The sequence below is a fragment of the Echinops telfairi genome, unplaced genomic scaffold (genome assembly GCF_000313985.2).
Source record: "Echinops telfairi isolate 266 unplaced genomic scaffold, ASM31398v2 ScPeMD7_11;HRSCAF=52, whole genome shotgun sequence".
Classification (NCBI taxonomy): Eukaryota; Metazoa; Chordata; class Mammalia; order Afrosoricida; family Tenrecidae; genus Echinops; species Echinops telfairi.
Window position 1 is genome coordinate 39,357,353 of NW_022103908.1, and position 26,872 is coordinate 39,384,224.

A 26,872-nucleotide genomic window follows, 5' to 3' on the forward strand; every position below is an offset into this window, starting at 1 on the left:
AAGGCCTGATAGAAGCTAGGTCAAAGGTGTGCAATTGGGAACATAATACTCGGGCACTCTCCACTTGGGGTCTCTAGAAGGAATGCTAAGTGTTTTTCCCAATGGGAAGTTGCCCCACCTGGTTTGCCACCAACACAAGTGAAATCGCCTTCTTGAAGACACACATGGCTCTTCCTCCCCCACATCTGGACTTGCATTCCCATTAAGATTCACTGAGATCTTTTGCAGGAGTGTCTGTGGATTTGGAGTAACTGTAGAACTATGTTATATGGCAGGAACCAATTGATCTTCTCCTTCTGCCTCCAGCATGAAAAACTGACCCCAGTTGAGTTGAGGGAGCCTCTAACAAAGTGCTTTTGCGATGTACAAATAAATGGGTGTATATGGGTCATGAGGATTCGCCTGGCACCTTGTTGCTCGGGAGACCAGATTAGTAGATTCCGTGACCTGAGAAGAGATGCCTGCTTCTGTCTTGGTCTTATTCCTTATGGGAGTGATCTCAGACAGTGTTTGTTTTTTAGTGATTGATTAATTTGGTTCTGCATAATGGTTTCCAGGTCCGTCCATGTCACAAAGCGTTTCATCAGGTTGGTTTTTTGGGGGGCGGGGGGATGCATAATATTCCATTGTGTGCATGTGCCAGAGTTTCTTTATTTATTCCTTAACCGATGAGCATTTGGACTGCTTCCAGTTTCTTGCTATTGTAAAATGTGCTGCGCGGAACATGGGAGAACATATGTTTATTCGTGTTCAGTCTCTTTCTTTTGTCATATGGTATTTCTGTTCCCAGTTGCTTTAGGTAACATCATATAGCTTTCCACAAAGTTTGCACATGCTTGCACTCTAATGTCTCCACATCCTCTCCAACATTTGATGGTTTTTTTTTTAATGTGGGCTATTGTTGCAGGTATAAGGTGAGATCTCATTGTCATTTTTGATTTGCATTTCATATAGTTAGAGATCCTGAGCATTTTTTTATGTGGTTGTCATTGTGCATTGGAGTGTCATTTTTGGTGAACTATCCCTGTCATTTTCCAACTTTTTAATCGCATTACTTTTTTTTTTCATTATTGGGGCGCAGCAGAATTCAGTAGATTTTAATAATTAATCCCTTGTCCGTTATGTAATTCTTAAGATTTTTTCATAGTCCTATGCTTTCTTTTTATCCTTTTGATGAAGTCCTTCTGATGCACAATAGTGTCTTATTTTAAGTCGATCCCAGTCTGTATTTTTGTTCCATTGTCTGTGCTTCCCTGTTTATATTTGGTAGTGTATATGCTATGCAATAGAGCCCGTAAGTTTGTCTCCATTTGCTCACTGGTGGTCCTTATAGCTCTGGGATTGACATGTAGATCTCTGATTCATCTTGAGTTCATTTTTGTGCATGTGGAATTATGGTTCCTGTTTCATTGTTCTATAAATGGAGATGGAGTTTTGCCAGCACTGTTTGTTGATGAGGCTGTCTCTCTCCCATTTAATCCATTTTTTGATCCTGTATTGGAAATCACTTGCCTATCGATGTATGTATTTATTTCTGGGCTTTCTATTCTATTTTGTTAGTCTTTATACCTACCACTGTACCAATTCCAGGCTGTTTTGACTACTGTGGCCGTATAATAAGTTTTGAGATTGAGAAGTGTGAAGCCTCCTACTTCATTTTTCATTTTAAGGAGTTATTTACTTATCTTAGGACTGTTCCCTCTCCATATGAAGTTACAATTTTTTTCATTTATTTTTCCTGAAAGAATAAAGTTGATATTTGGACATGAATTGTGTTGTATTCATAGATTGATTTGGGTAGTATTTATATTTTCACAATTTTAAGTCTTATCCATGAACACAGGATAGTATCCATTTGTGTAGGTCTCTTTTAGTTTCTTGTAATAGTGCTCTGTCGTTTTCTTTGTACAGACCTTTTATTTCTTTTGTTAGGTTTATTCCTAAGTATTTAATCTTTTGTGTGGATATTGTAGATAGTGTTATTTTCTTGATGTCTTTTTCAGAGCTCTCTTCACTGATATGCAGGACTCTCCTGATCTCTGCTTGTTAATCTTGTATCATTTTACTTTACCAAATGCCTCAATTGTTTCCAGCAATCTTTTAGCAGAATCCTTGGGAGTTTCTACATATAAAATTTTATCATCTGCAAATAGTTTCACTTTTTCTTTGCCTAGTTATTTTCCCTGGCTTATTTTATTGTTATTTAATTGTCTAATGGTTTTGGCTAAGACCTCTAGCATGATACTGAACAGAATAGAGATAGGAGGCATGAGTAGAGATAGGAGGAATCCTTGCCTGGTTCTTGTTCTCAGAGGAAATATTTTCAGTTTTTCCCTGTTAAGTGTGATATTCTCTTTGGTTTCTCATAGATGGCCTTTATTATGTTGAGAAATTTCCCTTACATTCCTATTTTGTTGTGTGTTTTATCAGAAATGGGTGTTGGATATTATCAAATGCCTTTTCTGTCTCTATTGTTATGATCATGTGGTTTTCATTCTTTGTTTTATTTATGTGCTGGATTATATTGATTAATTTTTGAATGTTGAACCATTCTTGCATCCCTGGTATGAATCCCACTTGGTCGTAGTGAGCATTATTATTATTTTTTGATATGTTGTTGGATTCCAGTATCCAGTATTTTGTTGGGAAGTTTTGCATCTATAGTCACGAGGGCCACTGGTCTGTAGTTTTCTGTTTTTGGGTGGTAGGTAGGGGTGGAGGTGGGGGTGGTCTTTGCCTGGTTTGGGTGTCGGAGTTTTGCTGGCTTCATAAAATGAGTTTGGGGGTTTGCTTTCCCTTTCTATATTCTAGAATAGTTTGTGGGGAATTGGTGACAGCTCTTTACTGAATGCTTAGTAGAATTCCCCTGTGAAGCCATGAGGTACTGCGCTGTTTTGGTTGGAAGTTTCCTGATTTTCTTCTCTGTTTCTTCTTCTGAGTCTGTTGAGATTTTCTACATCTGTCTGTGTTAATTTGCATGGATGGTGTATTTCTAGGTAGTCATCAATTTCTTCTAGGTTTTCAAACTTGGGGTATAGCATTTCATAGTAGTGTGTGCTTTGTTTTTATTTCATTTGGATCTGTTTTGATGTCACATTTTTCATCACTAATTTTAGATATTTGCATTTTCTTTTTCTTTGTTAAGTTTGCCAGCAGTTTGTCAATTTTGTTCATCCTTTCAAAGAACCAACTTCTTATTTCATTGATGTTCCCATTGTTTTCTGTTTTGCGGTTCACTTATTTCTACTCTGATCTTTCTGATTCCCTTTCACCTGTTGTTGGAGGGTTACTTTTGTTCTAATTGTGGGAGGTGTTGTGTTAGGTGCTGATTTTGGATTTCTCCTCTTTTATTTATTTTTTATTTGTGCATTGATTGTTATAAATTGCCCTCTGACAATTTTTGTTGTGTCCCAAAGTTTTGATATGTTGTACTATTAGTCTCATTTGTTTAAAGAAACGTCTTAATTTCATACCTTATTTGATCTATTATTCAATAGATTTTCAGTAGTATGCTGTTCAGTCTCCATGTGTTTGGCTTTATGTTCTTGTTCTTTCTATTATTGATTTCCAGTTTTATAGAGTTGTAACTTGAGAAAATGGATTGTAGGATCTCAGTGTCTGAATTTATTACGGCTTGCTTTGTGCCCTACCGTGGTATATTCTAGAGTATGTACCTTGTGTATGGGAGAAAAGTGGAAAGTGTGTTCTCAGGCAGAATAATTTGTATATGTCTAGGAGGTTGAGCTGGTTAATTGTATTGCTTGGCTCTTCTGTTTCTTTATTATTTTTTCCCTTATCTTGAGCATGATATATTGATGGCTTCCACTTATATTATTGAGATATTTCTCTCTTCAACTCTGTGAGGATTTGATTTATATATTTTGAAGGTCTCCCATAAGGGAGGGGGCTTATATACTTATTATGATTATATCTTCCTGTTCTATTATGTCAGTAATCATTATGTAGTGTTGGTTCTTGTCTCTCATTTTGTTGTTTGCCTTGAAGTCCATCTTACCTTGAAGTCAATCTTACCGCCTGTGTTAGACAGGATTCTCTAGAGAGATAAAACCAGATGGCTGATAATTTTATATATTTATTTATAAAGATAATTAGATATATAACACAAGAAATGAACGGTTAAATTATATACACATAGATAGATATATAATACAAGAAATGAACAATTAAATTATAAAGCAGTACCAATGGCTCAGTGCAACTCACTCCCGTGAGAGAGAGTTGTGAGAGACTAGCAGTCCTTCAAGTCTTTTCTGCTGCCAGATCTTCCTCTATTTATAGAGAGAGCTAGACCATCTCAGCACAGCAGCCAACCGCAAGGCAGATCACCAATTGTCAACCAACCACCAGTCCCAACTGCCAGTCCCCAGCTCCAGAGATGTCTTAAAGGGACCTCAACTTACAGCGACACAGTCCACAGGCTAGGCGTCCCACAGGTAGTGTAGCCTATAAATTGAGGCACAGAACAAGCAAGGCAGCCGCACACTGGTCCGATGATCAAAGAGCGAGAGACAAGAAAGGCAAGGCTCACTGAGCCATTTATCTCTCTGCCCTTCAGTTAATCCCACTTGTGTTTATCGGCCAGGCTGGCACAATAAACTATCTCACCGCCCCTGCTCTTTTATAGTTGCTTTGCTGGGTAAATTTTTTCCATCCTTTGGTTTATGTTTGTCTTTGAATTTAAGGTGTTTCTCTTGTCGGCAGCATATAAATGGATCTTGTTTTCTAATCCAGTCTATTGCTCTCTGGTTTTTGATCGATGTGTTTAATCCATTGACATTTAGTGTGTTTACTGACATATGTGGGTCTGTTTCTGTCATTTTGCTGTATTTGTTTGTTTGCTTTGCTTGTTCTGTGTGTGGTTTCATTGGTGTCTTTTTCCCAACTCTGGTCTGGGTTGTTTTGAGTGTTACTGCCCTGTATTGGTTTCTGAATGGTGGTGTTCTCTTTGTTGGTTTCAGGTTTGGCTGCTGCTCTTGTTGATTCTTTGTCCATAGTGATCCGGATAATAATTTTTTATGATGCTGGCCTAATTTTTAGGAATTCCTTCAGCTTTTCCTCATCTGGAATTATATCTTCCCTCATATTTGAGGGAGAATTTTGTTAGGTATAGGATTCCTAGTTTGCAGTTTTGTTTTTCCTGATTTGACAAATGTCACCATTGTCTTCTTGCTTGGGTGCTTTCTGCTTAGAAGTCTGAGTTTACCCTTGCCGGATTTTCTTTGTAGGTGACTGTTCTTTCCCCTCGCTGCCCTCAAGATCCTTTCCCTTTCCTTGAGATTGGGGAGTTTGAGTATGACAGGTGGTGACGCTGTTCTCTTAGGATCTATCCTGTTTGGAGTTCTTCCAGCTTCTTGAGTAGTTATTTTCTTCTCATTTGTCATGTTGGGGGCATTTTCTTCCATGATTTCTTGTACTATTGTCTCTGTAAACGTTTTGTTTGTTTCTTCATGCTCTGGGATCCTGATACCATGTAGGTTGTTTCATTTGGTACTGTGGCACATTATTCTTAGACTATTTGAATTCCTTTGCTTTTAAAAAAAATTGTTTCTCCTGTTGTTTGTAGTCACAGTAATTGTCTTTGAGTTTACTGCATTTATTTTCCTTTTCTTCCATTCTATTATTCGGGTCTTTTACCTTGTCTAATTCAGACCAAAAGAGCTTATCATGTTGTTCATATTTTGGTATTCCTTTTAGTGTAGGGTTTCTAGTGTCTCGATTTCTTTTGCAGTTCTCATGTGTATTTTCTCTCTTGAAGGCACCTAAACGCCCTTCTTCTGAATTCTATTTCTGGTAATTCTAAGACCTCCTTTTGAAAGTATTCCATTGAATTTGGCTGATTTTTGGTTTGTGTTTGTGTTTGATTTTCTTGAATGTGGGTGTTTTACTGTGGCTGACTATTGGGTCTCTGCCTTGTGGTGCAGCTATTAGTGGTGTGTGGGCTACTGGGTCATGTACGGGCAGTAACATGATTGAGTTACAGGGGAGAGGTCTAATAGGAATTATAAAACACATGGTAGGAAAATAGAGAAAAAAGGAAAGAGATGGGTAAGTGGGGAAGATAAGAGGAAAGAAAAGAGCGTAAAATAAAAGTAATAATATAATAATATAAAGAGGACCAAAAGTTTGTAAAATTAATGGGAAATGTATTTTAAGAGATGTAATATGAATGAATAGCTATCCTGGATGTAGTTCACGAGGAAAAGGAGAGAGGTAGCAGAAAGAGACAGTGGTTGGAGCAGGAGAAAAGTATACACAAGTAGACCAGACCCAGAAGATTTATGAACATATGTATTTAGGGAGTGGGAGTAGAATTCAGGAAAGAAGGAAAAGAAGAGAGCAAAGAACAAGAAGGAAAAGGAGGAAACCGTTCAAATGTGCAGAGAAGAGAAGAAAAACAAACGACAGGGTGGGGCTTGGCTTGCGTGTGGATGTGGAATTTTGTTGGTATAGTAGCATGCCCATGTGCCCTCCAAGAGGGGTAGGGGCACTTGATTCAAACAAACAAACAAACAAACAAACAAACAAACAAACAAACAAACAAGCCTGGTTTGAGTGGGTGGTCCTGGACCTGCAAGTATGTTTGTGCCTGTCTGGGAGGTGTGCTTATCTGGGGTGGGGAGTGGGCGACCTTTGGTATAAGGAAGTAAGTGGGAAATTAAAAACAAAAAAAAGACAAAAATAAATAAAACTGCAGTTTAGGTCGGGATTTCTCATCTTTTGGCAGTGTTTGGGTTAGCATGCGTTTACCATATTGGGGAGAAGGGGGGACATATGGGGAGAAAAAATTCTGGAGAATGAAGAAAGAAAGAAAAAATTGGGGGAAATGTTTCTGGGGGTGTGAGGGTGCATGCACCAAGCTGCCTACATGGCCTGCTATCCACCCAGGGCCCCCATAGACCAGAGGGGCAAGAGGTTTGACTGGGTGGTCTTGGATAGAGGCAGGGGAGTGCACAGAAGTGGCTCTTGCTGCTGGGTAATGGTGAAGGGGAGTCTATACCAGCTGGCGAGGATTGCTGGCCTCCAACTCTAAGAAACTGGGGTGCACTTTACTTTTAAATTGTTTTTCTGGCCTCCAGGAGCACAGAACTTCCCTCTTGGTGGGGCCTCTGCCATGGCTGCTGAGGAGATCTTCCTGTGTGTGTTATGGGGTGGGCCGTGTTCCCTGAGCCCATAGTTAAAATATTGGATTCTTCCTTTTTTGACCTACATTTTTCTAAAATGCAATAGGTTTCTCTTTTTCCCTCTCCCCAGGTGACAACAAACCTGACATTGGTAAGGATTTTTCTGTATTCTAAATATGCTAACTTTGGTTATTAAGCTAGCCTTCCTCCATTTTACACGCTAAATTGAAGCTATCCCGTGGAAGCTTGTGAACAATGTCGTTAACAGCAAGGGCTCTGATGGCAGACAGACAGCCAGGGTCCCAGCCCCAGTCTGTCCTTAGCAGCGGTGTGACCAGGAGCTCGGCGCTTACCTTCTGTGCTCAAACTTCCCCACTTACAGGAAGTTTGGTTAGGAATAGTGCTCACCTTAGGGTGTGGTGGTAGCTAACGGAATCATCACAAGTGGCATTTATTATACGATGCATGCTGATAACTCAAATGCTAGCTACGGTCAACGCCATGATGTTAACCAGATTGGGATTGTGCAGTTCGTCAGATTTGTGTGATCATTTAACACATTGTGACCTTTCTTTTGGGCACCTGCCTTGTCACTTCCTTTGCCCGTCAGCAGTGCTGTTCTGACATGCCTGTCCCACGTCTCTCACAGCTGACCTTGGTCGACCTGATTGTCTACGGATCCCTGGAAGCTATTAACATCCACAGCGTCAGGTGGTCAAGGGCCTTAAGGCCAGTCTTCCTCATTAACTTCCCTGAAAGTCGGCAGGTAAGGATACAACAGAGGACACCGGGTGGTTTGGTTTTCAGTTTCTGCAGAAAATGAACGCATTTCTTGTGAATGAAATTGAGCTCTGTCTTTGCAGATCCGAAGAGCTTTCCGAAGCATCCGGAACACTCTGCCCGATATCCTCTACGTCTTCCTTTTGTTTATGTTCAACATGCTGATATTTTCCCTGATGGCCTTGAAGCTCTTTGGAGATCGGTGAGCACAATTCTCTAGAAGATTCCCACATTTAGGGAAAGCCTTCGGGTGGCAGGATCTGTCACCAGAGGTGATCTTCCTATGCAACCCTCCAAGAATGCTCTGGAAAACGGAAACCACAACGTCCTTTATTTTTGACCTTGTGTTTTTGGTTCCTCTTTAGGGGTCTTAAGACAGTGGAAGGATCTCCCTACTTTACGAACATCCTGGAGATAATATTTGACCTCTACGTGCTGGTGACCACTGCAAACAGCCCGGATGTCATGTACTTAAAGCCCTGCTTCACGTTTACGAACTTCACTTCAGCCAAGTTCACTTGATTGAAAGCAGCCTTTTCCTAACACTCAAAAAACCCGCACTGCCATCAAATCCATTCCAACTCCTAGTGACCCCATAGGACAGAGTCGAACGAGCCCTCCCCTCCCCCTGCGTGGGTTTGTGAGGCTGTAAATCTTCACAGGAACAGAAAGCCTGGTCTTTCTTCCAGAGGGCGGCTGGTGGGTTCAAACGACCAACTTTGTGTTTAGCAACCCAATGCATAACCCAGTCTGCCACCAGAGCTGCTCCTTCTAACAACTTACAGTGCTGAAAGAGAAAAGCAGAGATTTTTTCTCTTGATTGTTTTAAAAAACTGCTCATAACAACACTGTGTACTACTGCATCTTTACGAACAAGGTAAATCTGTAGGAAGAAAGGCATTGGGACCTACCACGCAAGGTGTTCTTCCAAAGTTATGCCCATATGTGTAAGATATATGTGAAGATTTACAGCCTCACAAACCCGTGCAGGGGGAGGGGAGGGCTAGTTCTACTCTGTCCTATAGGGTCACTAGGAGTTGGAATGGATTTAATACTCATTGTTTTAAAAAACTGAAAAAAGGAAGGATACAAGATGTTTGCCCAAGTTAAATGAAAAAGAAAACCTTTGCCAATGAGAAGACCGTGTGCGGTGTGTGCGCGCACATGTGTGTGCATGCATGTGCACGTGTGTGTGCGCGCCCCGAGAGTTTTCGGTGGCTGGGTTCTTGGAAGGCCTCTGTTCTCAGGCCCCACTGGTGGGACTGAACCCTCCACGTTCCACTTTGCTGTTGAGAGCAGGAACCATTTGCACCACCCAGGGACCTCACACCAGGGACAGACCGCCTGACCTATGTAACATGAAGCTTTGCAGAATCCTTTGAAAATGGGAAGCAACAGGAGACATCTTTTGAGAAACAACAAGTATTTGAGCTACCTTCTCTAGACTCTAGGCTTTGAGTCTTCAGTTTTTATACCAAATATACTTTTGTCAAGAAATCATGTCTCCTAAGTAGTAATGTGGTTTTCTGGGTCAGTGTAACAGGGAGGAGATGTAAAATGGCATCATCTCCCACTTCCCATTTTCCCAGTGCCTTCCCACACCTCACATGCCAATTCTTTACACATATGGGCATAGCTTTGGAAGAACACCTTGCGTGGTAGGTCCTATGCCTTTCTTCCTACAGATTTACCTTGTTCATAGAGATGCAGTAGTACACAGTGTTGTTATGAGCAGTTAGCCCTCAGGTTTAGAGAGTAGACAGAGCTCTAAGTGACAGTAATTCAAATCTCATCGAATAATGCACTTCTGAGGAGGGGGCAGTCTTTCTGTCCTCCTCTTAGCTGCAGGTCCATGGGTAGCCCTGAAGGCTAGAACTCAACGGTTGACCTTAAGATTGACAGTTTGACCTCCCCCAGCAGCACCATGAAAGGAAGGAAAGGCCTGGCACTCTGCTTTCCTAGAGGTTACAGCCAAGAAAACCCTGTGAAGCCGTTCTGTGCTATAGCACGTGGGGTGGCCAGGAGTCGGGGGGGACTCTGTGGCCAGGAGTTTGTTTGTTACTGGTTCTTTGGGTCAGCTTGGCGGTGGTGGTTGCTCACTCTCAGGCCTGGCCCTGGCAAAAGCAAGGGAGCTGTCCTGCCCCACGCCCTTGGGTGCCTGTGTCAATCTAGGTTGTCTAGAAAGACAAATCCAGGACACTCATATATGTGTAAGAGAGAGCTTTATATCAAAGAGTAATTGTTTAGTAAGAAAACATTCCGGCTCAGTCCAGATCAAGTCCATATGTCTGATATTAGCCCATATGTCTGATACCAGTCTAAAAATTCCTCTTCAGACTCACACAATACATGCAATGACGCTGAATGCAGGAAGATGGCAGGCCAGTGGGTGGAAAGTCTTGTGGATCCAGTGGTGGTGGAAGCATCTCAGTGCTGGCGTGGGTCTCCACGTGGCTCCTCCAACTCCTGGGCTTTGGCTCCATCAGAATAGCTCCCTGTGGCTTGTCAGCTGGAAGATGAAGCAGAGAATGTGGGTCTGACCTCCCAGTGAGCTGTTTATCTCCATTGTGCTTCCAAATGAGGTCATCAAGCTGTGATCTGATTGACAGGCCAGACTCCACCCCTTCACTCTTAACAGTCTCAAGTTGACACCAGATTATGTAACTACCACAGTGCCCTTGGATCTGCCCCACAGACTCTGTGCTGCCCCAGATGTGTCAGCATCACCCACCAGTTTCCATGAAGGTGGAGTGATCACTGCTGATGTGCACCTCTGTCCTGATGTGACCATTGGTACTGCCTTCCCCTTCTCCTTGTCCCACTGTGGGTGGGACACTAGCCGGCCCCCACCAAAGGCATCTGGTGCCCCATGCTCAGCTTTGAGTACAAATTTAAGGCACATTTCTGGTTCCCTCTGTTACTCTGGGCAAGCCCTTTCCCTCCAAGGCCTCCATTCAGGAAAATCCAGGGAGGAGATTGGGGTGGGTGGTTTCCAAAGTCCCCCTGCTCTGGAGCTTGGCACCTCCATGAGAAGATCTGAAGGGCAGGCATGGAGCTGAGTGACCGTTTAACGTTAGGATTGGTGATGGCATATATATATGTGTGTGTGTGTGTGTGTGTATAGTTATCTTTTTTAAGAAAAGGGATTTTCATTGCGAATTCAGTGGGGATTTACATATCAGATCATTGTTTTTGTACTAAAAAAGCTTAACTTATCCAGCCAATAGCTTACCCTGTCCCCACGCCCACTTTTTTGCCCTCCTCCTGTGTCAAACACTGAGGCCCCATTGCCCAGCACGCAGGAAAGAGGTAGAGTGAAGGAAAGGTTTCCCACCCTCGTGTCCACAGACCATGCACGTGGGGTCCTGTCCAAGTCAGTGGACTGTCGTGAGGAAACGGGTGTGAAAACCATGAAACAGTGTGGCCGTTGCTTTCTTTCAGGATGCCGGCCTATGACTTCAATCGTTGGTATTCTTTGTACTTTATAACGTACATCATCATCAATACCTACATCTTCATGTCCGTCTTTCTGGCCGTGGTCTACAACAATTACCGGAAGCACTTAAAGGTATCTAGCACCAGTGAACTGGGAGCTGGGGCGGGGCAGGGGCAGGGCATGTGCTAAGTATTCATAATCCCCTTTGCTGTATTGACCTTGGTGGCTCTGGAGGCTGGTTCTGTGTCCTCATGCGAAGCAGGGAAATTCCTTGCATGTCTTCAGGAGAGCTCTGACGCCTGTCTGAAGAGATGCTGACGGGCAGAGATGGAGCCAGGGCAGCGTCAGACCTGTGTCCTTCCCTTTAGTCTTAACTCATCAAAGAACTCATGGCCCTTCAAAGGTTTGTGTGCAATTGAGGGCTGAGGATGTCTTCCTCCAGACTGCATCTGCCTTTCCCCCGGAAGCAGAAACAGAAAAGCCTGGAAGCCAGCAGTCTTTCCCCTGCCACCTGCCCGCTGGGTTTCTGTCTGGAGAGTCCCGGGAAGTGTTGGGTGGCTAGAGGCCCTGAGGGTCTGGGGTAGATGGATCCTGACATCCACAGGGACATCCCAGATACCAAACTGACCTCCTTCTACAGCCAGCCACTGACCCAGGCCTCCGGTCATACTTCTGATTGTATAGAGACCCCTCCCCCAAAGGGGGTTTTTCTTTAAGGGAAACACAGCCAAGAGCATTTGATCCTTCCCTCTTTTGAGTGCCTTCTGTTTTTCCTTGTTTAAGGGTGTTAACAGCAGAAGACATGTTAAAAAGAGAGAGAAACTAAACAAAAACAAACTGTTAAGGAAAGCTTCCTTGCAGCTAAGGAGAAGGCGGTGCTGAGGCAGACTGAGATTTGGCCAAACTGGGCCTGAGAGGAGTCCACAGTCCCCAGGTCTGGAGGCTTCTATGTGCCACAGAGCCTGGGCTGCTCCTGACTGGGGCCAGGCCTCCTAGAGGCCCCGCGACTCCGGACTTCCTCTTCCTGGGTGGAAACTACAGTCCCTGCATGTGTGTCGCTGTGCCTCCTCTCCTGTTTCATGGCTGCTCTGCTCCCGCCCTTCCCCCAAAGGAAGGATTTCTTTGGGCCCCCGCACCTCAGACGTTCATAGTCTGCCTGCTACACGGGTCAGCCAGCAAGTATGTTAAACACATCTCCTGGACCAGCCACCATAGAGGTTTCTAGAGGATTAAGACGGTGCAGCTGTGTTATCAATGACGTGATGGCAATGCGTTGAGCGTGGGGACATCCCTCAAGGTGGAGGACCGACTGTCACTGGAGGAACGCTGTTTGGCTTGTCTCCCCTTCTGGAAGTTTCCATGTGGTCAGGCTGGATGACAGCTCCAGGCAGCCCCAACTCTCCTTCCTTTCCTCAGCCACGTCTTTCTGGACCACTTCTCGCTTGGTGTCACTTCCTGGCATCCTGTCGCCTCCTCTCTCCTTACCGGTGGATCTGTCTTCCGTCTCCCTGCTGGGCTCCTTCTATCAGCAGCCTGCCTGATTCCCAGCCTCTATGGAATCTCTCCTCCCTGCTGGGCAAAGTTGGGAACCATCTGCCTCCTAAGGCTTTGTTTTCGCCGCATAGATTGTCCTCACGTGCTACCGTTTCAATGTGGTAAGGTGCGTTCTGGTGATGCAGAGAACCCCCACCCAACACTGCCCTGGGGTCGATTGGGACTCATCAGGATCCTCTAGGACAGGGCAGAACCGCCCCTGCGAGTTTCTGAGACTGTAACTCTTTACAGGAGTAGAAAGCCAGCCTTTCTCCTGGTGCAGAGAGGGATTAGTGCAATATCCCTGGGGCTGGAGAGGGATCATACACCTTGATTTCTAGCAGACCCATTCCTGATGTCTTGGCATGCCAATGACCTTAGAATGTTGGGAGTCAAGGAATGAAGCTTTCTGGAAACGTTCTCTTAAAAAGGAAGGAAGAAAGGAAGGAAGGAAGGAAGGAGAGAGAGAAAGAGAAAGAAAACATTCAGCTGTTGTATTCTGTTTTGTTTGGCTTCTAAGAACGAGATTCGAAAGCTGGTCTACCTGAAACATTACAAGATGGTCGAGGCTTTCAACCTCCTGAAAGTCAAGGTGGGCGCCGAGTTTGTGGTCAAGGAGGCCGAGTGGAGGCGGCTGACAAAGGTCGTGGTGCCAGACATCAGCAGCTCCCACCTGGAGCTCCTTTTGAGGATCTCCGACGAGGGACAGAAGGGACACGTCGGTAAGGAGCCTTGGCCCTCTAAAGTTCGTCTTCCTCGCGTGCTGCCAACTGGGCTGCCCTGCAGGCTATGGGTCCAGCCACTTTCATTGCTGTCAGGTTGACTCCGAGCCACCGCAGTCCTGTGCTCTGGAGGCTTTCAAGGCCCAGATTCTGGGAAGTGGCTCTCCAGGTCTTTCTTTTGAGGTGCTCCGGGGTGGCCTCAAACCTCCAACCTTTTGGCTAGCTGAGGTACTTTAAGAATATTTCCCCCCTAAACCATCCAAGCAAAGTGTATTTTGGTACTTTCCGCTGGCAATGAATCGCACTGACCTAGAACATGAGGAGGTGCTGGGGTTCCCTTTGGAGCTCCTGCTCCCAAGCCCTGCCCTGGGCCGCTGTGCGGTGGCACTTCAGTGCAGAGTCTCCATCTGCTTTTGAGGACTCCTCTGTGATGTTTCACTGCCACGTCTGCATCATTCCGACGGTGGAGACCTTGAAGCACCTCTTGGTGGTGTCAGGTACCATGGAGTCCGCTCTGACTCACAGACCCTCTGTCCGACGAGCACACACCGCTGGGCCCTGCGCCGTCTCACCATTGTTCTTCTGTTTGAGCCCGTGGTGTAGTCACTGGGGCAATCCATCTTGTCAAGGGCCGCCCCCTTTGCCGCTGCCCCTCCCCCTCAGCAAGCATGATGTCCTTCCCCGGGCACTGGCTTCTCCTGATGACATGTCCCACATGGGTGAGACAAAGTCTTGCCATCCTGGCTCCAAGGAGCACCCTGGCTTCCTTCTCCCAGCACAGATTTGTGTTCTCTTGTCCGTCTTCGTGCTTTCCATGTTCTTTGCCAGCACCGTAACGCAGACGCATCCGTTCTTCTTCGGTCTTCTTTATGTAAGTCCAGCTTTCACGTGCATGTGAGGCAACTGGAAATTCCATGGCTTGGGTCAAGCGCACCTTAGTCATTAAAGCAGTGGTTCTCAGCCTTCCTAATGCCACGACCCTTAATACACTTCCTCATGTTGTGGGGACCCCCCAACCATAAAATTATTTTCATTGATACGTCATAACTGTAATTTTGTTACTGTTATGAATCGGGCAACCCCTGTGAAAGGGTCGTTTGACCCCCAAAGGGGTCGTGACCCACAGGTTGAGAACGGCTGCCTTAAAGTCACTTTCTTGCTTTTTGACACTTTAAGGGGGTCTTGTGTAGCCGGTTTATCCAATGCAACACATCGTTTGATTGCTTGACTGCTGCTCCCATGAGCATTAGGGCCTTTCCATCTCTGTGCATCTTGTTCTGTGAAGTGTATTCCTCGATTGCTTTAAAAGAAGCTAGGAGCGGGGGTGGGGTGGGTGGGCAGGTCTCAAGACCTTTGTTGGTCATTGTGTCATCTTGACACCTATCATCTTCTACTCAGCCAGAAAAGACATCTCTGGGTGAACAATGTTTCCTTGTTCTATTGACAAACCCTTCTCCAGTGGGAAGATGACTGCTTTCAATGTTTGGACAGCAGTTCCCATGTTGTGAGTCTGACAGCTGGGCAGCTCTTACCTGAGCATGCCCAAAAACGTCCCACGCCCCTCATTTATTCGAGGGTATCATTCCATGGATAACTTAAGCAAGAAGGAATCATTCTTTGGGGCAATCCCACAACGTTTGGGAGTGCACCAATGAAGATCTGAGTAGAAAAGACTCATGCCACAATGACAGTGGACTTCCTAAAGACAATGGAAGTGTTGCAGACTTGTGGTTCTGTTTGGGTATGGACTCTGATCCTGGTTAGAACAACATCTGAAAGAGTTACTGGAGGAGACTGGTCAGTGGCCAGGGAGCAGACGAGGCTGAGCAAGAGGCAAGCCATGGTCTGACTGTATCCAAGAGTGATGTCCCATGAGCCGAGAACAGTCACAGCTGAAAGCCATGTCAAGACCATGCCGCACATTGCGCCTTCCGGAGCGAGAGGCATTGTTTTTGACAGTGGTCCATCGTACTTATTGGAGTCATGATAGCATAGTGGTTACACGTTAGGCAGCTAACCAACATGTCAGAAGTTCAAAACCAGCAAGCCTGCAGATGTTGAAAGGAGACAAGGGCCTTGCTCCAGAGATGAGGGAGAGAGGAAGCCTTCGTGGGTGCCCAGAGTTCAGACGTCTAGCCTCCAAAAGCAGTGTTTGTTAGAGCGGTATTTCTGACATAGCTGTGCTAGATAGCTAAGAACTGGGGCAGACACGTATTTGAGGAAGATTATAGAGTTTGTGTAATGAGAGGTTATATTCCAAATATCATTTCTGATGCCCGTATGTCCCAAGAGACTCCTTTGTTCAAGTTATACTTTCAAAGGCAGTTTTAATTAGAGAAACCCAGACAGGATTGAGCGCTTCACAAGGGTCTCTGTTCTGCACTGGGGAGGGTGGTGAACATTCTTCTGCTCCCCCTTGATTAGCAGCTCGGACAGTGCGCGGTTTCCACAGCTCCCATAGGAATTCCGTCAGTTCCCAGAGTGTTCCAACGTAAAGCGAGTGTTCATCAGGGCAACACAACACTGAACCAATATCAAGGACATAAAGAGGCTGAGTAGGATTCTTAGTGAAGACAATGTGGGGCAGATATGGGGCAGGAAGGATTGGCTGACCCGGGCCTGCAGACCAAATCTGACCCCCCAGCCTTTTTCTTTAACCATGAAATCCATTTCTGTCTTGTCCACAGCTGCTTTCACTCTATGATGGAGGGATTGAGTAGTTGCCACTGAGAGCAGATGCCCCACAGTTTGACATATTTACTGTGCGACCCTTCACATAGACGGGGTTGCAACCCCAGTCTACATAATAAAGCATCAGATGGGCACACCTTCCCGTGTAAGACGAGGTTCCTATAATTTGGGTTCTCTTTGCTCCTTCTTATTCTTTGGAATATTCTGAATGAAAAGATGTGACCCCACCAACGCTGGCGGATTCCCTGTTGTGACAGTTATTGACAGGCCTGAGCGTCTGGCAGGATTCCTGTCAGCAGCTCTGGTAGGTCACTCCTATTTTATTCCATTGTGTCTTGCCGTGGTCTCTGTCATCTCCACACGGTGTTCCATAACTCAGCTCCCTGGATCAGAGTGACACGGTACTTTATTCTTCTGAGACTGCACCTCCACCTGAGCGAGTTCTGCATGTCTTTGGCTGTGAAGGCTGGAGCCCTATGTGGTTATGTGTTGCCATGCATCGGGCTGCTAACTGCAAGTTCAGCAGTTCGAAACCACCAGGTGCCCCTCGGGAGGAAGATGAGGCTTTATACTCCCATCAAGAGTTACAGCTTCAGAAAACCACAGGGGACAGTTCTGCGCTGTCCTAGAGAGTTTCTGTGAGTTGGCTTCAACTTGATGGCAGTGACTTCTTTATTGTTTTGAGAGTTGAATTTTTGGATATATGTATATATTCCTTCTAACTAACTCTGAAGACCTGGGGATTTGATGAATCCTAATGAGTTTTTCTTCTAAATTGATGGGCTGTTAAGTTCTTTCATGACCTTAGACCTGGACAACTCTGAATGGAGTAATGTTAGTGGATACAACATTCCTTGCTTCATATTCTCTGTTAATACTTATACTTAGTCCCTTTCTTGCCACGTCTGTATGTGTCGTGTTTCTCTGTTTAACACGATCAAACATTTTCGGTGTTGATAGAATTCCCGGGGACCGTAGAGCTCTTAGGGATACTTAAAACCACGCCATGAGTGCTTGAATCCACCTAAGACTTTGTCTGAGTTGAGCTCCTCACCCAGACAGGGCTGTACTCTGGATAAGGCCACAGCCTTTTCACTTTATGGACGTCTGTTGATGAATTTTCTACACTATCAGGCACTTCCCTTGGGCCCAGGGTCCCTGTGCTGAGAACCTCCTAACCCCAGGGAAGGCTGATGCCACATGTGGATCTCTTAAGGAATGCCAACGCAGAGATGCTGAAAGGAGATAAGGATCTTTCTCCAAAGCCAACAGAGAAGGCCTTCCCCTAAGGCTGTTGCTCTGGATTTGAACTTCCAGTCTCCTAAACAGTGAGGGAATGCAGTTTTGTTTGCTGAAGCATAAGAGAAAGAAAGAAAAGTCTTTAGTGGAAGCCTAGATATTTATAAAACAACAAGTGAGGATTCTTGCTGGTTTTCAAGATTCCCACTCTGCTTCTTCATGATCGTCTCAGCTGCACCTGATGATTTGTCCTACGGTTTATTTTAGCGCCTTTCTTTGGCGTTTACCAAATATTTAACTTCGTTCTCAAAGAGGCAGATACACTCTTTGCACATTCTGATTTCAGCAGCTTAGATTGTATTTCTTAAAGTTCAGATATTTAAGTTTAAGTATAAACAGGATTGGGAATCGGTCCCGTTGACTCATGGGCAGCACACTACCTGAGTGGTGGGTGTGGCAGTGCATGGGACAATGGCGAGCAGCCTGCCAGCCCCGGCAGTTGGAGGGTCCAGAGAACATCAGCTTCTCAGTTGGGTGGGTCTTGTGAGTTAAGAAGGTTCCTGCTGTCCCCTGGCCTGGTGGGTGAGCTCCTTGCAGAGGCCGTAGGTCTCAGTGCATCCTTACGAAGGGGCAGAGAGGAAGGCTGAGCAGAGAAGACGATAAGGGTTCCCGTGGAAGGCTCTAGATTACATTCTGTCTTGGAAGGCTTCATGGAAGGGCGAGGAAGTCGGGGCACAGCTGGGAGGGTAGTGCAGGGCAGACACTGAAAGTCAGAAGGGCCTCTGAGGAGGGAAGCCGTGTGGGAAGCAGGTAGGAAGACGGTGGTATCCGCTGAGTAATCCAATCAGTCTTCAGACCTGGGGTAGCTGAGGGGTGGAGTGAAGCCATTTGGGAGGCCTGGGGGATTGAAGGCTGGCTCTGCCACTCCCTGGCTTCTTGGCTTTGAGGCCTCAGGTCTTCTATGAAAGAAAGCGTGGGGGTTTATGGTGACTTTGCCTCATCCTGTCCCAGTGGCCATGAATTTCGGGTTGTTTTTGCATTGCAGACAAAACAAATTTCCTGCGCTTAGCTGACCTCCTCAACATCCAAGTGATCACCATAAGCGTCAGGAGGCATCCCCTGGAAGCCTGGATGCCACGTGTGTACAAGTCTTCCGTGAGCCTCTTCATCCAAAAGGTCGTTCAGCACAGGCAAGTCCGACCTGGCCAGTTTTCTCCCAGTGGCCATGAACCAGTCAGCAGTTGTTGGTGCTTCATCCTCCAGGCTGCAAACCAGCCCCCTTCCTCTGCTTATTGTTCGTGGTGTTATCAAGGGATGCTCTGGATATGCTGTGTTGGACCACGTCAAAAGGGCAGGCTTCGAGAGGATGGTTGCCTCCGCAGTGTGTCCTAAGAGATTTCAGGGAGGCTAGATGTTCTCTCTGGGCCAGTGAAAGGGACCACTCCCCTAATTCCAGTGAGATTCCAACCCCATCAGAGTCAGTATGAAGTTGAGATCAAATATGCCCGTTGATCCTGTTGACTGCAGGGCAAGAAGTCGGGAACTGGCGCTGTTGGAATGGTTGTGAAGGAGGTCAGTTAACCATTTCTATACCTTAAACTTTTATAGTGACTTAAGCATGTCTCTTAAAAAAAACTCAGGTTGTCTTCCCAGGTAGGTGATCATTGTTCCTGGTGTGGGAGCTTGATTTTGAGCTATGGTCGCCTGGGACACCGGCACCAAAGGCTCATATTCAGCCACAGTGGCCTCCTGCTTTCTTCGAACTCATCTTTCTTCCAGTGTACAAAAGTGGATGGTTCAGCCGTCCTTGCAGGCAGTTCGGTCTCCCTATCTGCCACCCATAGTTTTCAGTGGATCAGAGCTTTTTATGTCTCGGTTCTTTGCCGTCAATTCAAGGAACTGCTGGGCTTCCCATGGTAGGCGTCTGAGCGTCCACTTGTGACACCCTGGGGTGTCCTGAGTGGACTCTAGCAGTAACAGCTTCACAGACAACACTGGGGCAGCCATGTCCTCCAGGAGTCCCTGGAGCCCGGGGAGGGCCACCTGAGCTACCTGGCCTGCTCTAGAATAGAAGGGTGGAATGAGCGCCATTTATCAGATGTTTGTCTTTATCCACATACACCTGGAGCTCTGGTGGTGTAGTGGTTACAAATTGGGCTGCGATTTGCATGGTTGGCAGTTCAAAACTACTAGCTGGTCCGTGGAAGAAAGTCTGGGCTTTCTCCTCCTGTAAACAGGTACAGTCTTGGAAACCCACGGGGGGTTGCTGTGAGTCAGCATTGACTTGATGGCAGTGAGTTCAGTATTTGTTTTTTTACACCTGTAATTCCATGACGGAGATGGAGATACTGGCCCTCTGGCAGGCCCTGTATGCAGTAGGGGAAAGCTTTGGGAAGCTTTCTTAAGGAAAACACCTTAAACATTAGCTACATTAATTTTTCAGGGACCAAGAAGTAGAGGTACAATGCTCCTGTACCCTTTCTCTGTCCCCATCACTTGATCCTGCCTAAACTTTCAACAGATTGCAGGTACTACGCCCCCAGCGAGGAACCTGGGAAAACCACAGCTCTGTCTTCTCCCCTGCCTCTGCCTTTGTTTCCTCTTTGAAGTGAAGGGCCGCGCCAGTGCCCTCCAGGGCCCGTGCTGTACAGGAATACGTGAGTGAGTGAGTGAGTGAGTGAGTGAGTGAGTGAGTGAGTGAGAGTGTGTGTATGTGTGTGTGTATGTGTGTGTAGGGGAGGGCTCCTGCATTCATCATGATTCCAAGAAGAAAAGTAGCCCAGCTCTGAGCATGTCTTGCTCCTCTCACTGACATGCATGGTGACAGGGTCTCTCTTTCCCCCTCATGCCAGGATTTTTGTCTGGATTTACGATGCCATCATCCTCCTCAATGCCATCTTCATTGCTCTGGATGAGAAGAACCCCTTTATCTCCTATGCAGAGTGGCTTTTCCTTTCTCTCTATGTGATTGAGATTCTCCTGAAACTGTACACGTATGAGCCCAAAGCCTACTTTGGAAGGAAGCAGTTCTGGAATTGGTAAGCGGGCGTATGCTGGAGAGGGAGGAGGAGGAGGGTCTCCCAATGAGGGGAACCTGGGTGTAGTTCTCCCAGCCACATCTCCCTGCATTGGAGACATCTGAGGATGACATCAGCATGCGAGCTGGGGTGAGAGACATCTGGTTTAGCAAAAGTGGTTCTTTGTGATAGGAGTTAAGACTCATAAATCACTGTCTCGGATTTGAAAAGGATCTTAACGTTTTCGACCCAATGAGGCAATTCCTTCTATAGCTGCGTTGGCCTGCTTCCTGGTCTTCTTGTCAAGAACTGGGTCCGTCTGCGTGGCTGGACAAGATGGATGGAAAGTTCTTCTTGGGCAGAATGTGGCTCTCTGTGAGCCTTCTCTTTTCCAGGCTACAGAACATTATCCCCACGCTGCAGCCAGCCAGCGCTGGGTGCTCAGTGTACAGCCCTATCGAGTGCCAATGTGTGCCAGGCACTGCCGGGAGAAGGCCCTGTCTTAAGTGAGGCACAGCTTATGTAGGGGGAAGTATAGGTGTGGTCGTAAGGGGAGCCTGGTAGAGTTGTCGATTGGTTTCTTGTCTCTTGGGATTATTGTCAGAGGGAAAAGTAACAACTTGATGTTTTGTTTTCAGTTAAAAAAATCTTAATGTACTGAACTCAATTAATACTAAGAAACATTATACCATGTATTCTGAAAACATGTCCGAATATTCTAACAGTACCATACTGTTTATATATAATACACACACATAAATAACACATGCAGGTGTATAACATGCATAGGAAACTAACATGCAACAGGGTTGCATAGCTTGCAAAAACCATAGGTGCAAGCTATTGGCCTAAACATATGCTATGTGATTATTCTGGAAGACATTTGAAGTGATGTAAACTGATTCCTTTTAAATTTGACTCAGCCCAGGAAAGATTGTTGGCTTGTTCAAATAGCACGTCTTGATACTTCTTGTCCTCAAAATGACCTAACCCAGCTTTTATAACCTTTGTATATTTTTCACCATGGTAAATAAATATGTAACAAATAGTTTGCCTTCCCAACATTCTTCACATATAAAATCCGGGACACTAGTTATGCTTTATCATGCTGGTCAACCATTCTTTTTTTTTTTTCATTCTTTTTTTATGGCTGGATCTTTGCTTTGTAAAAAATACTGAATTCGCAATTGCCTCAGAATTCATGTTCTGAGCTTGACGGCCCTTTCCCTTGACTCATAACTGACTTGGCTTTCCCACTGTTAGGTTTGATACACTGATCATCATTGCAGCCCTGGTGGCCACAGTGGCCAATGCCACCATCCAGTCAGGTCAGTGCCCACCCCCTGGATTGAACTGAATCAGTGGTCTTTGCTGGAAATTCACCGTTCACCATTGAGATGTTTGGGGTGAGGGGGCAGGATTGTTCAGGAGTATTGCAAAGGCGTTTCTGCCCCTGAAAGTCATGTAGCCGGGGCAACCTGGTTCACATTTCCTGTATGTTAGAGATGTGATTTGTAGACGTCCATCAAACAAAGCGTTCACCTGGCCATCTGCCCTCCAGAACTGGCCCTTGACCTCAGGGATGACCTGGACATCTTAGACCCATGGCCCCCATTTAGGCCCTAGCCATAGCAGATGTGCCCTCTGCCTGATTCAACTGTACCCAGGAGCAAGTGGTGCTCTCTGCAGTGTCCCCAGCCCTCCACCTTCTTTCTACCCTGCCCCTATCCCCAGTCCATGTAAACTCCTTCCTGCTGGTGGCAGGTAGGTTTTGGGATAGAGCAGGCTTCATATCATGGATCTGTGAAGGGACTGGGGCGCGGACAGCTTGTTGGAGTACTTTCTTCTATAGAACTGGATCCATATCCACTCTTCGTTGCTGATCTGAAGTCAATGCCCACAGACCCACTCCTGGCCCTTGGACTCTGGGGCTTCAGCAGAGGAGGGGGAGGAAGGAGCCTTTAGATGCACACTCACCTGCTCACCCAAGTTGGCTTTGACTTACAGGGGCGATTAGTGACTCCAGACAGCTCTGGTTTCCTTCATGCTCAGAACCATTGTCCCATTCCTACAGTGACACCCAATCAGAACCACTCTCCTGGTCTTACCGTGGCCGCCCGTAGTTGATCCCCAGGGCAACCAGAGCTTCCGACTTCACTGAAAAGGGACAAGTCAGAGGATTCAGAAGATGGACTGTTCAATAATTATGTTCTCTTTCCAGCAAGAAAATACAACAGCCAGCAGATCCTGGATATTGTCTTGGTGTTGAGAATACTCCGGCTCTTACGGGTCATCATCAGCATTCAGAGGTAGGTACGGAGCCATGGGAAATTGCTGCCTTCGGGGGCCTGCTCACATTGGGGGCCTGGTGGGAGGCACTTCTACCTTGACTATGGACAGACTGAATTATGAGCCCAGAGTGTGACTGTACAGAGCAGTGGTTCTCAACCTTCGTAATGCCGCAGCCCTTTAATACAGTTCCTCATATGGTGGGGAGCACCCCCCAACCATAACATTATTTTCGTTGCTATTTCATAACTGTAATTTTGCTACTGTTATCAATTGGGCGACCCTTGTGAAAGGGTCATTCGATCTTCAAAGGGGTCTCGGCACCAAGGTTGAGGACCGCTGGTATAGAGGAACGGGGCTCTCCGGGAAGGTCAGGGGAGGAGGGGGGACTCTTTGCAGATGGATGAAGAACATGCAGATGTCAGTTCCCCCAAGAGCAGGGGTTTTGTCATGAGTCACTCTCATCTCTGTGACCCTGGCTCCGTTGCGCCTGCGTAGTTATGGCTCTAGTTGAATAGCAGGTGTTGTGAGGGCAGCTGATGTTACTGGGAAATAGCCACTGTCAGCTCTGTCTCCTGAAATCCACCCGCGTTGACATGGAGACCTGCATCAGCCCCAGTTTACAGATGATAACCCTGTGACTCAGAGAGACTGAGCAACTTTCTGACATTCGAAAGATACAAACACAAGAGTAAACCCTGGAGTCTGACCCCTAAATTGAGATAGGCCCCACCCCCAGGACTGCACGGTAGACTCTTCCATCAGAGGACTGGCCTGCTGTCAGAAAGAGTATAGACCTCCAGGACTCCCTTAAAACAGTCTGGAATTTGGTGGAAGAAGGTGAAGAAGAAAAGTAGATGAAGCTAAGTCATTTTTCCGGCCTCACACCCATTCATATTTTATTAGTGAAACACAGCACCCACCGAATCCCAAACCACTCTGAGTCAATTCTGACTCCCGGTGGCCCCATGTGTGCAGGGCAGAACTGCCCACTCGAGAGTTTTCAAGGCCTTTCAGAAGCAGAGTGCAGACTTTTTTTCCAAGGCCCCTCTGGACGTGTGGACACAGCTCACCTGGGGTCAGTGGCTGGACTCTAAACCATTCAGGCCACCCAAGGTTTGCAGTTACCTTTCTTATACTGCGCAAGACGGCCCTACTTGGATCTCTGGGAAACTACCAGTTAACTCATGCCCCAGCTTGGTAGATGGAATAATTCTGACATTGTGAAGGCTAATTACTGCAATATTAAAGCAGAGACATAGGCCTGGGGAGAGTGGGGTATTAAACGCAAGCATGCTAGTTGGCTGTCTTTTTACCTTACCTCGGATTCCTTGTTTTATTCTAGATTCCGGGTTATAGTGACCACCTTAATTAACATTGGCCCCACGATATTGACGTTTGGTGGACTTGTCTTGGTAAGTGCCTGCTCACAATACTATTCTATGTCAAATTAGTTTACTCTTAATAAGCCTTATTTTAAGTAATGGAAAGAAAGGGAAATATATGTTGTAGTCAACTGGTGCTGTCATGACAGAACTATCGTAAGTGGGGGCTTTCACAAACAGGATTTACTCGCTCACCGTTTAGGAGGCTAGAGGTCCACATTTAGGGTTTTCTTTCTATTGGCTCTTGGACCAACATGTTATGTATACACACTAGTCTATTAAGTGTGCAAGAGCATTATGATAAAGTTTGGAACATTGTGAAAATTATCAATGGGTGACACATGATGCTGAAACAGGGTAGATTGGCTGGCAGCAGCTGCTGCAGACCTTCCGTGTGCAAACAACACTATATCCGCCAGGAGCAATCAAACGAGGTGTGTTTGTCTAACCATGATAAATTCCGTGACTACAGAAGACTCAAAGTGGGCTTTCCGTCACCCGTTCTCATCCTCCACACTCTTCTTTCCCAAAAACAAGCACTGTTCTTGCCATGCTTCCTCCAGATTTCGATGCACACAACAAGCATAGCATATCTATGCATGTGATAACTAGTTTCTTCTTTATCCAAATGGGAGAACTTATGCAAAATGCTGTTACACAACTTTCCTCTACTTCATGTTTCTTCATGGTTAGGTGTTGGGCTGTGAGCTGCTTGGTCGGCATTCCCAAGTCACCCAGCAGCTCTGAGGGAGAAAGACGGGGCTTTCTACTCCTGTAAACAGTTACAGTCTGGGAAGCTCACATGAGGTCGCTATGAGTCTGCATTGACTTGATGGCAGCAAGTTTGGTTTTGGGTCGTATGTTAAGGGAGAAATGAGCTCAACTCACCGCTCTACTGAGAAACTCCTGAGAATTTTATACGTTGTCATTGTCAGTAATATCCATTTATCATGATGTCTCATTATTAAAAATAGAAACATAATTGGCATATAATTCACATATCATGTATTCAAGTAGTTCAGTTGTATTATGAAGAGTCATGCCATCCTCATCACAATCAATTTTAGAACATTTTCTTCTTTCTTTTTTTAAAAATTATCTTATTGGGGGCTCGTACAATTCTCATCACAATCCATACATACATCGTGTCAAGCACATATGCACATTTGTTGCCCTCATCATTCTCAAAACATTTGCCTCCCACTCTAGCCCCTAATATCAGTTGCTCATTTTCCCCCTCCCTCCTCCCTCATGAACCTTTCATAGTTCATAAGTTATTATAGTTTTGTCATAAGTTACCCTGTCCGATGTTTCCCTCCGCCCTCTTCTCTGCTGTCCATCCCCCAGGGAGGAGGGAATACTTGTAATTGGTCCCCTCTTTCTACCCCACATTCCCTTCACCCTCCAGGCATCGCCCCTCTCACCACTGATCCTGAAGGAGTCATCTATACTGGATTCCCTCTGTTTCCAGTTGCTATCTATACCAATGTACATCCTCCAGTCCAGCCAGATTTGTAAGGTAGAATTGGGATCATGATAGTGGGGGCATTTTCTTCTTTCTTATAGTTATTGTTAGCTCCCCATTTCCTCCCAAGATCTCCTGTCATGTCCCCAGGTAATTATTAATCCAGTGACTGTCTCTATAGATTGACCTATACTGGATTTCATATACAGAAAAACATACAAAACAAAATAAAAAACCAAACCCAAACAAAAAAAAAACCAACAATGATGATGTCCCATTCTTGTACATATATCTCCGTGTGCTTCTGTCAGTGTGTCTGTCGGATAGATTCCTAGGAGCAGAAGTAAGCCTAAGCCAACAGGGAAGAGGGGGTATTGCTAGCTGCTGTGGCGTTGGCTCTGTACAGTAGGGTTTGGTCTACGGTGATCCAATGGCTGGTTTTCTGAAGTAGTTCATCGGGTCCTTTCAGTTTGTCCTAGCATAAGAGCGTCTCTCCAGCCTCCATGGTCAGACATGCAGTGGCTGTGCACAGTGCATGCATGGACCAACAAACAAACCCAGGCTTCTTACATGGAAGGTATGCATTTGGCCACTGATCCCACATGGTGTCCCTGTGTGCCACAGCTGGTTAAGCGCTCCACCATTCCCTGAAAGGCTGGTGATTTGATTGACAGAACAAAGGTCTGATAGTCTACTTCTTGAAAACCAGCCACTGAAAACTCTACCTTGAACTTCTCGGGGTCACCATGAATTGCTGTCGACTCGGCAATGGGAAAATTTGGGTAGATGCTGTTCAATTGCCCTCCAAAAGGTGGGCTTCCATAGTGATGCCAGCAGCAGTGTTTGGCACCATCTGTTTGGTGGCACTCCTCACGCTGAGTTTTATTAAACATTTCCACCTACCCAGTTGACACGAGGGAAATGGCATTTGGTTGTCTTGACAGGCATTCATTTCGTTATTAGTGAGACTGAGCATCTTTGCTCCTTTGGGCCACTCAGGCTTATCTTTTGATATATGAGTATTGTCTGCTCATTTTCTTAGATCCTTCGTTTATTCATTTTAGTTTTAGATGATTGGTAGCCTCTCAGGAAATAGGACTCTGCTGTTGCATGGTAAGGACAGAGCAAGGCCAGGCAATGTTTTGTTCTGTTGTACTTTATATGTAAGTTGGT

General features: G+C 45.7%; 1 protein-coding gene across 1 annotated transcript in view; it reads left to right on the forward strand.

Moving 5' to 3' along the window:
* Positions 1–26,872, forward strand: part of LOC101663098 (two pore channel protein 2-like) — a 65,135-nt gene that overhangs the window by 34,109 nt on the left and 4,154 nt on the right. The window contains exons 6-15 of the mRNA XM_045287195.1: positions 7,792–7,908; positions 8,006–8,124; positions 8,288–8,389; positions 11,364–11,490; positions 13,412–13,613; positions 18,589–18,733; positions 20,396–20,581; positions 21,824–21,888; positions 22,782–22,869; positions 24,195–24,264. Coding sequence (XP_045143130.1) covers positions 7,792–7,908; positions 8,006–8,124; positions 8,288–8,389; positions 11,364–11,490; positions 13,412–13,613; positions 18,589–18,733; positions 20,396–20,581; positions 21,824–21,888; positions 22,782–22,869; positions 24,195–24,264 — 1,221 coding nt within the window. The remainder of the gene's footprint in view (positions 1–7,791; positions 7,909–8,005; positions 8,125–8,287; positions 8,390–11,363; positions 11,491–13,411; positions 13,614–18,588; positions 18,734–20,395; positions 20,582–21,823; positions 21,889–22,781; positions 22,870–24,194; positions 24,265–26,872) is intronic.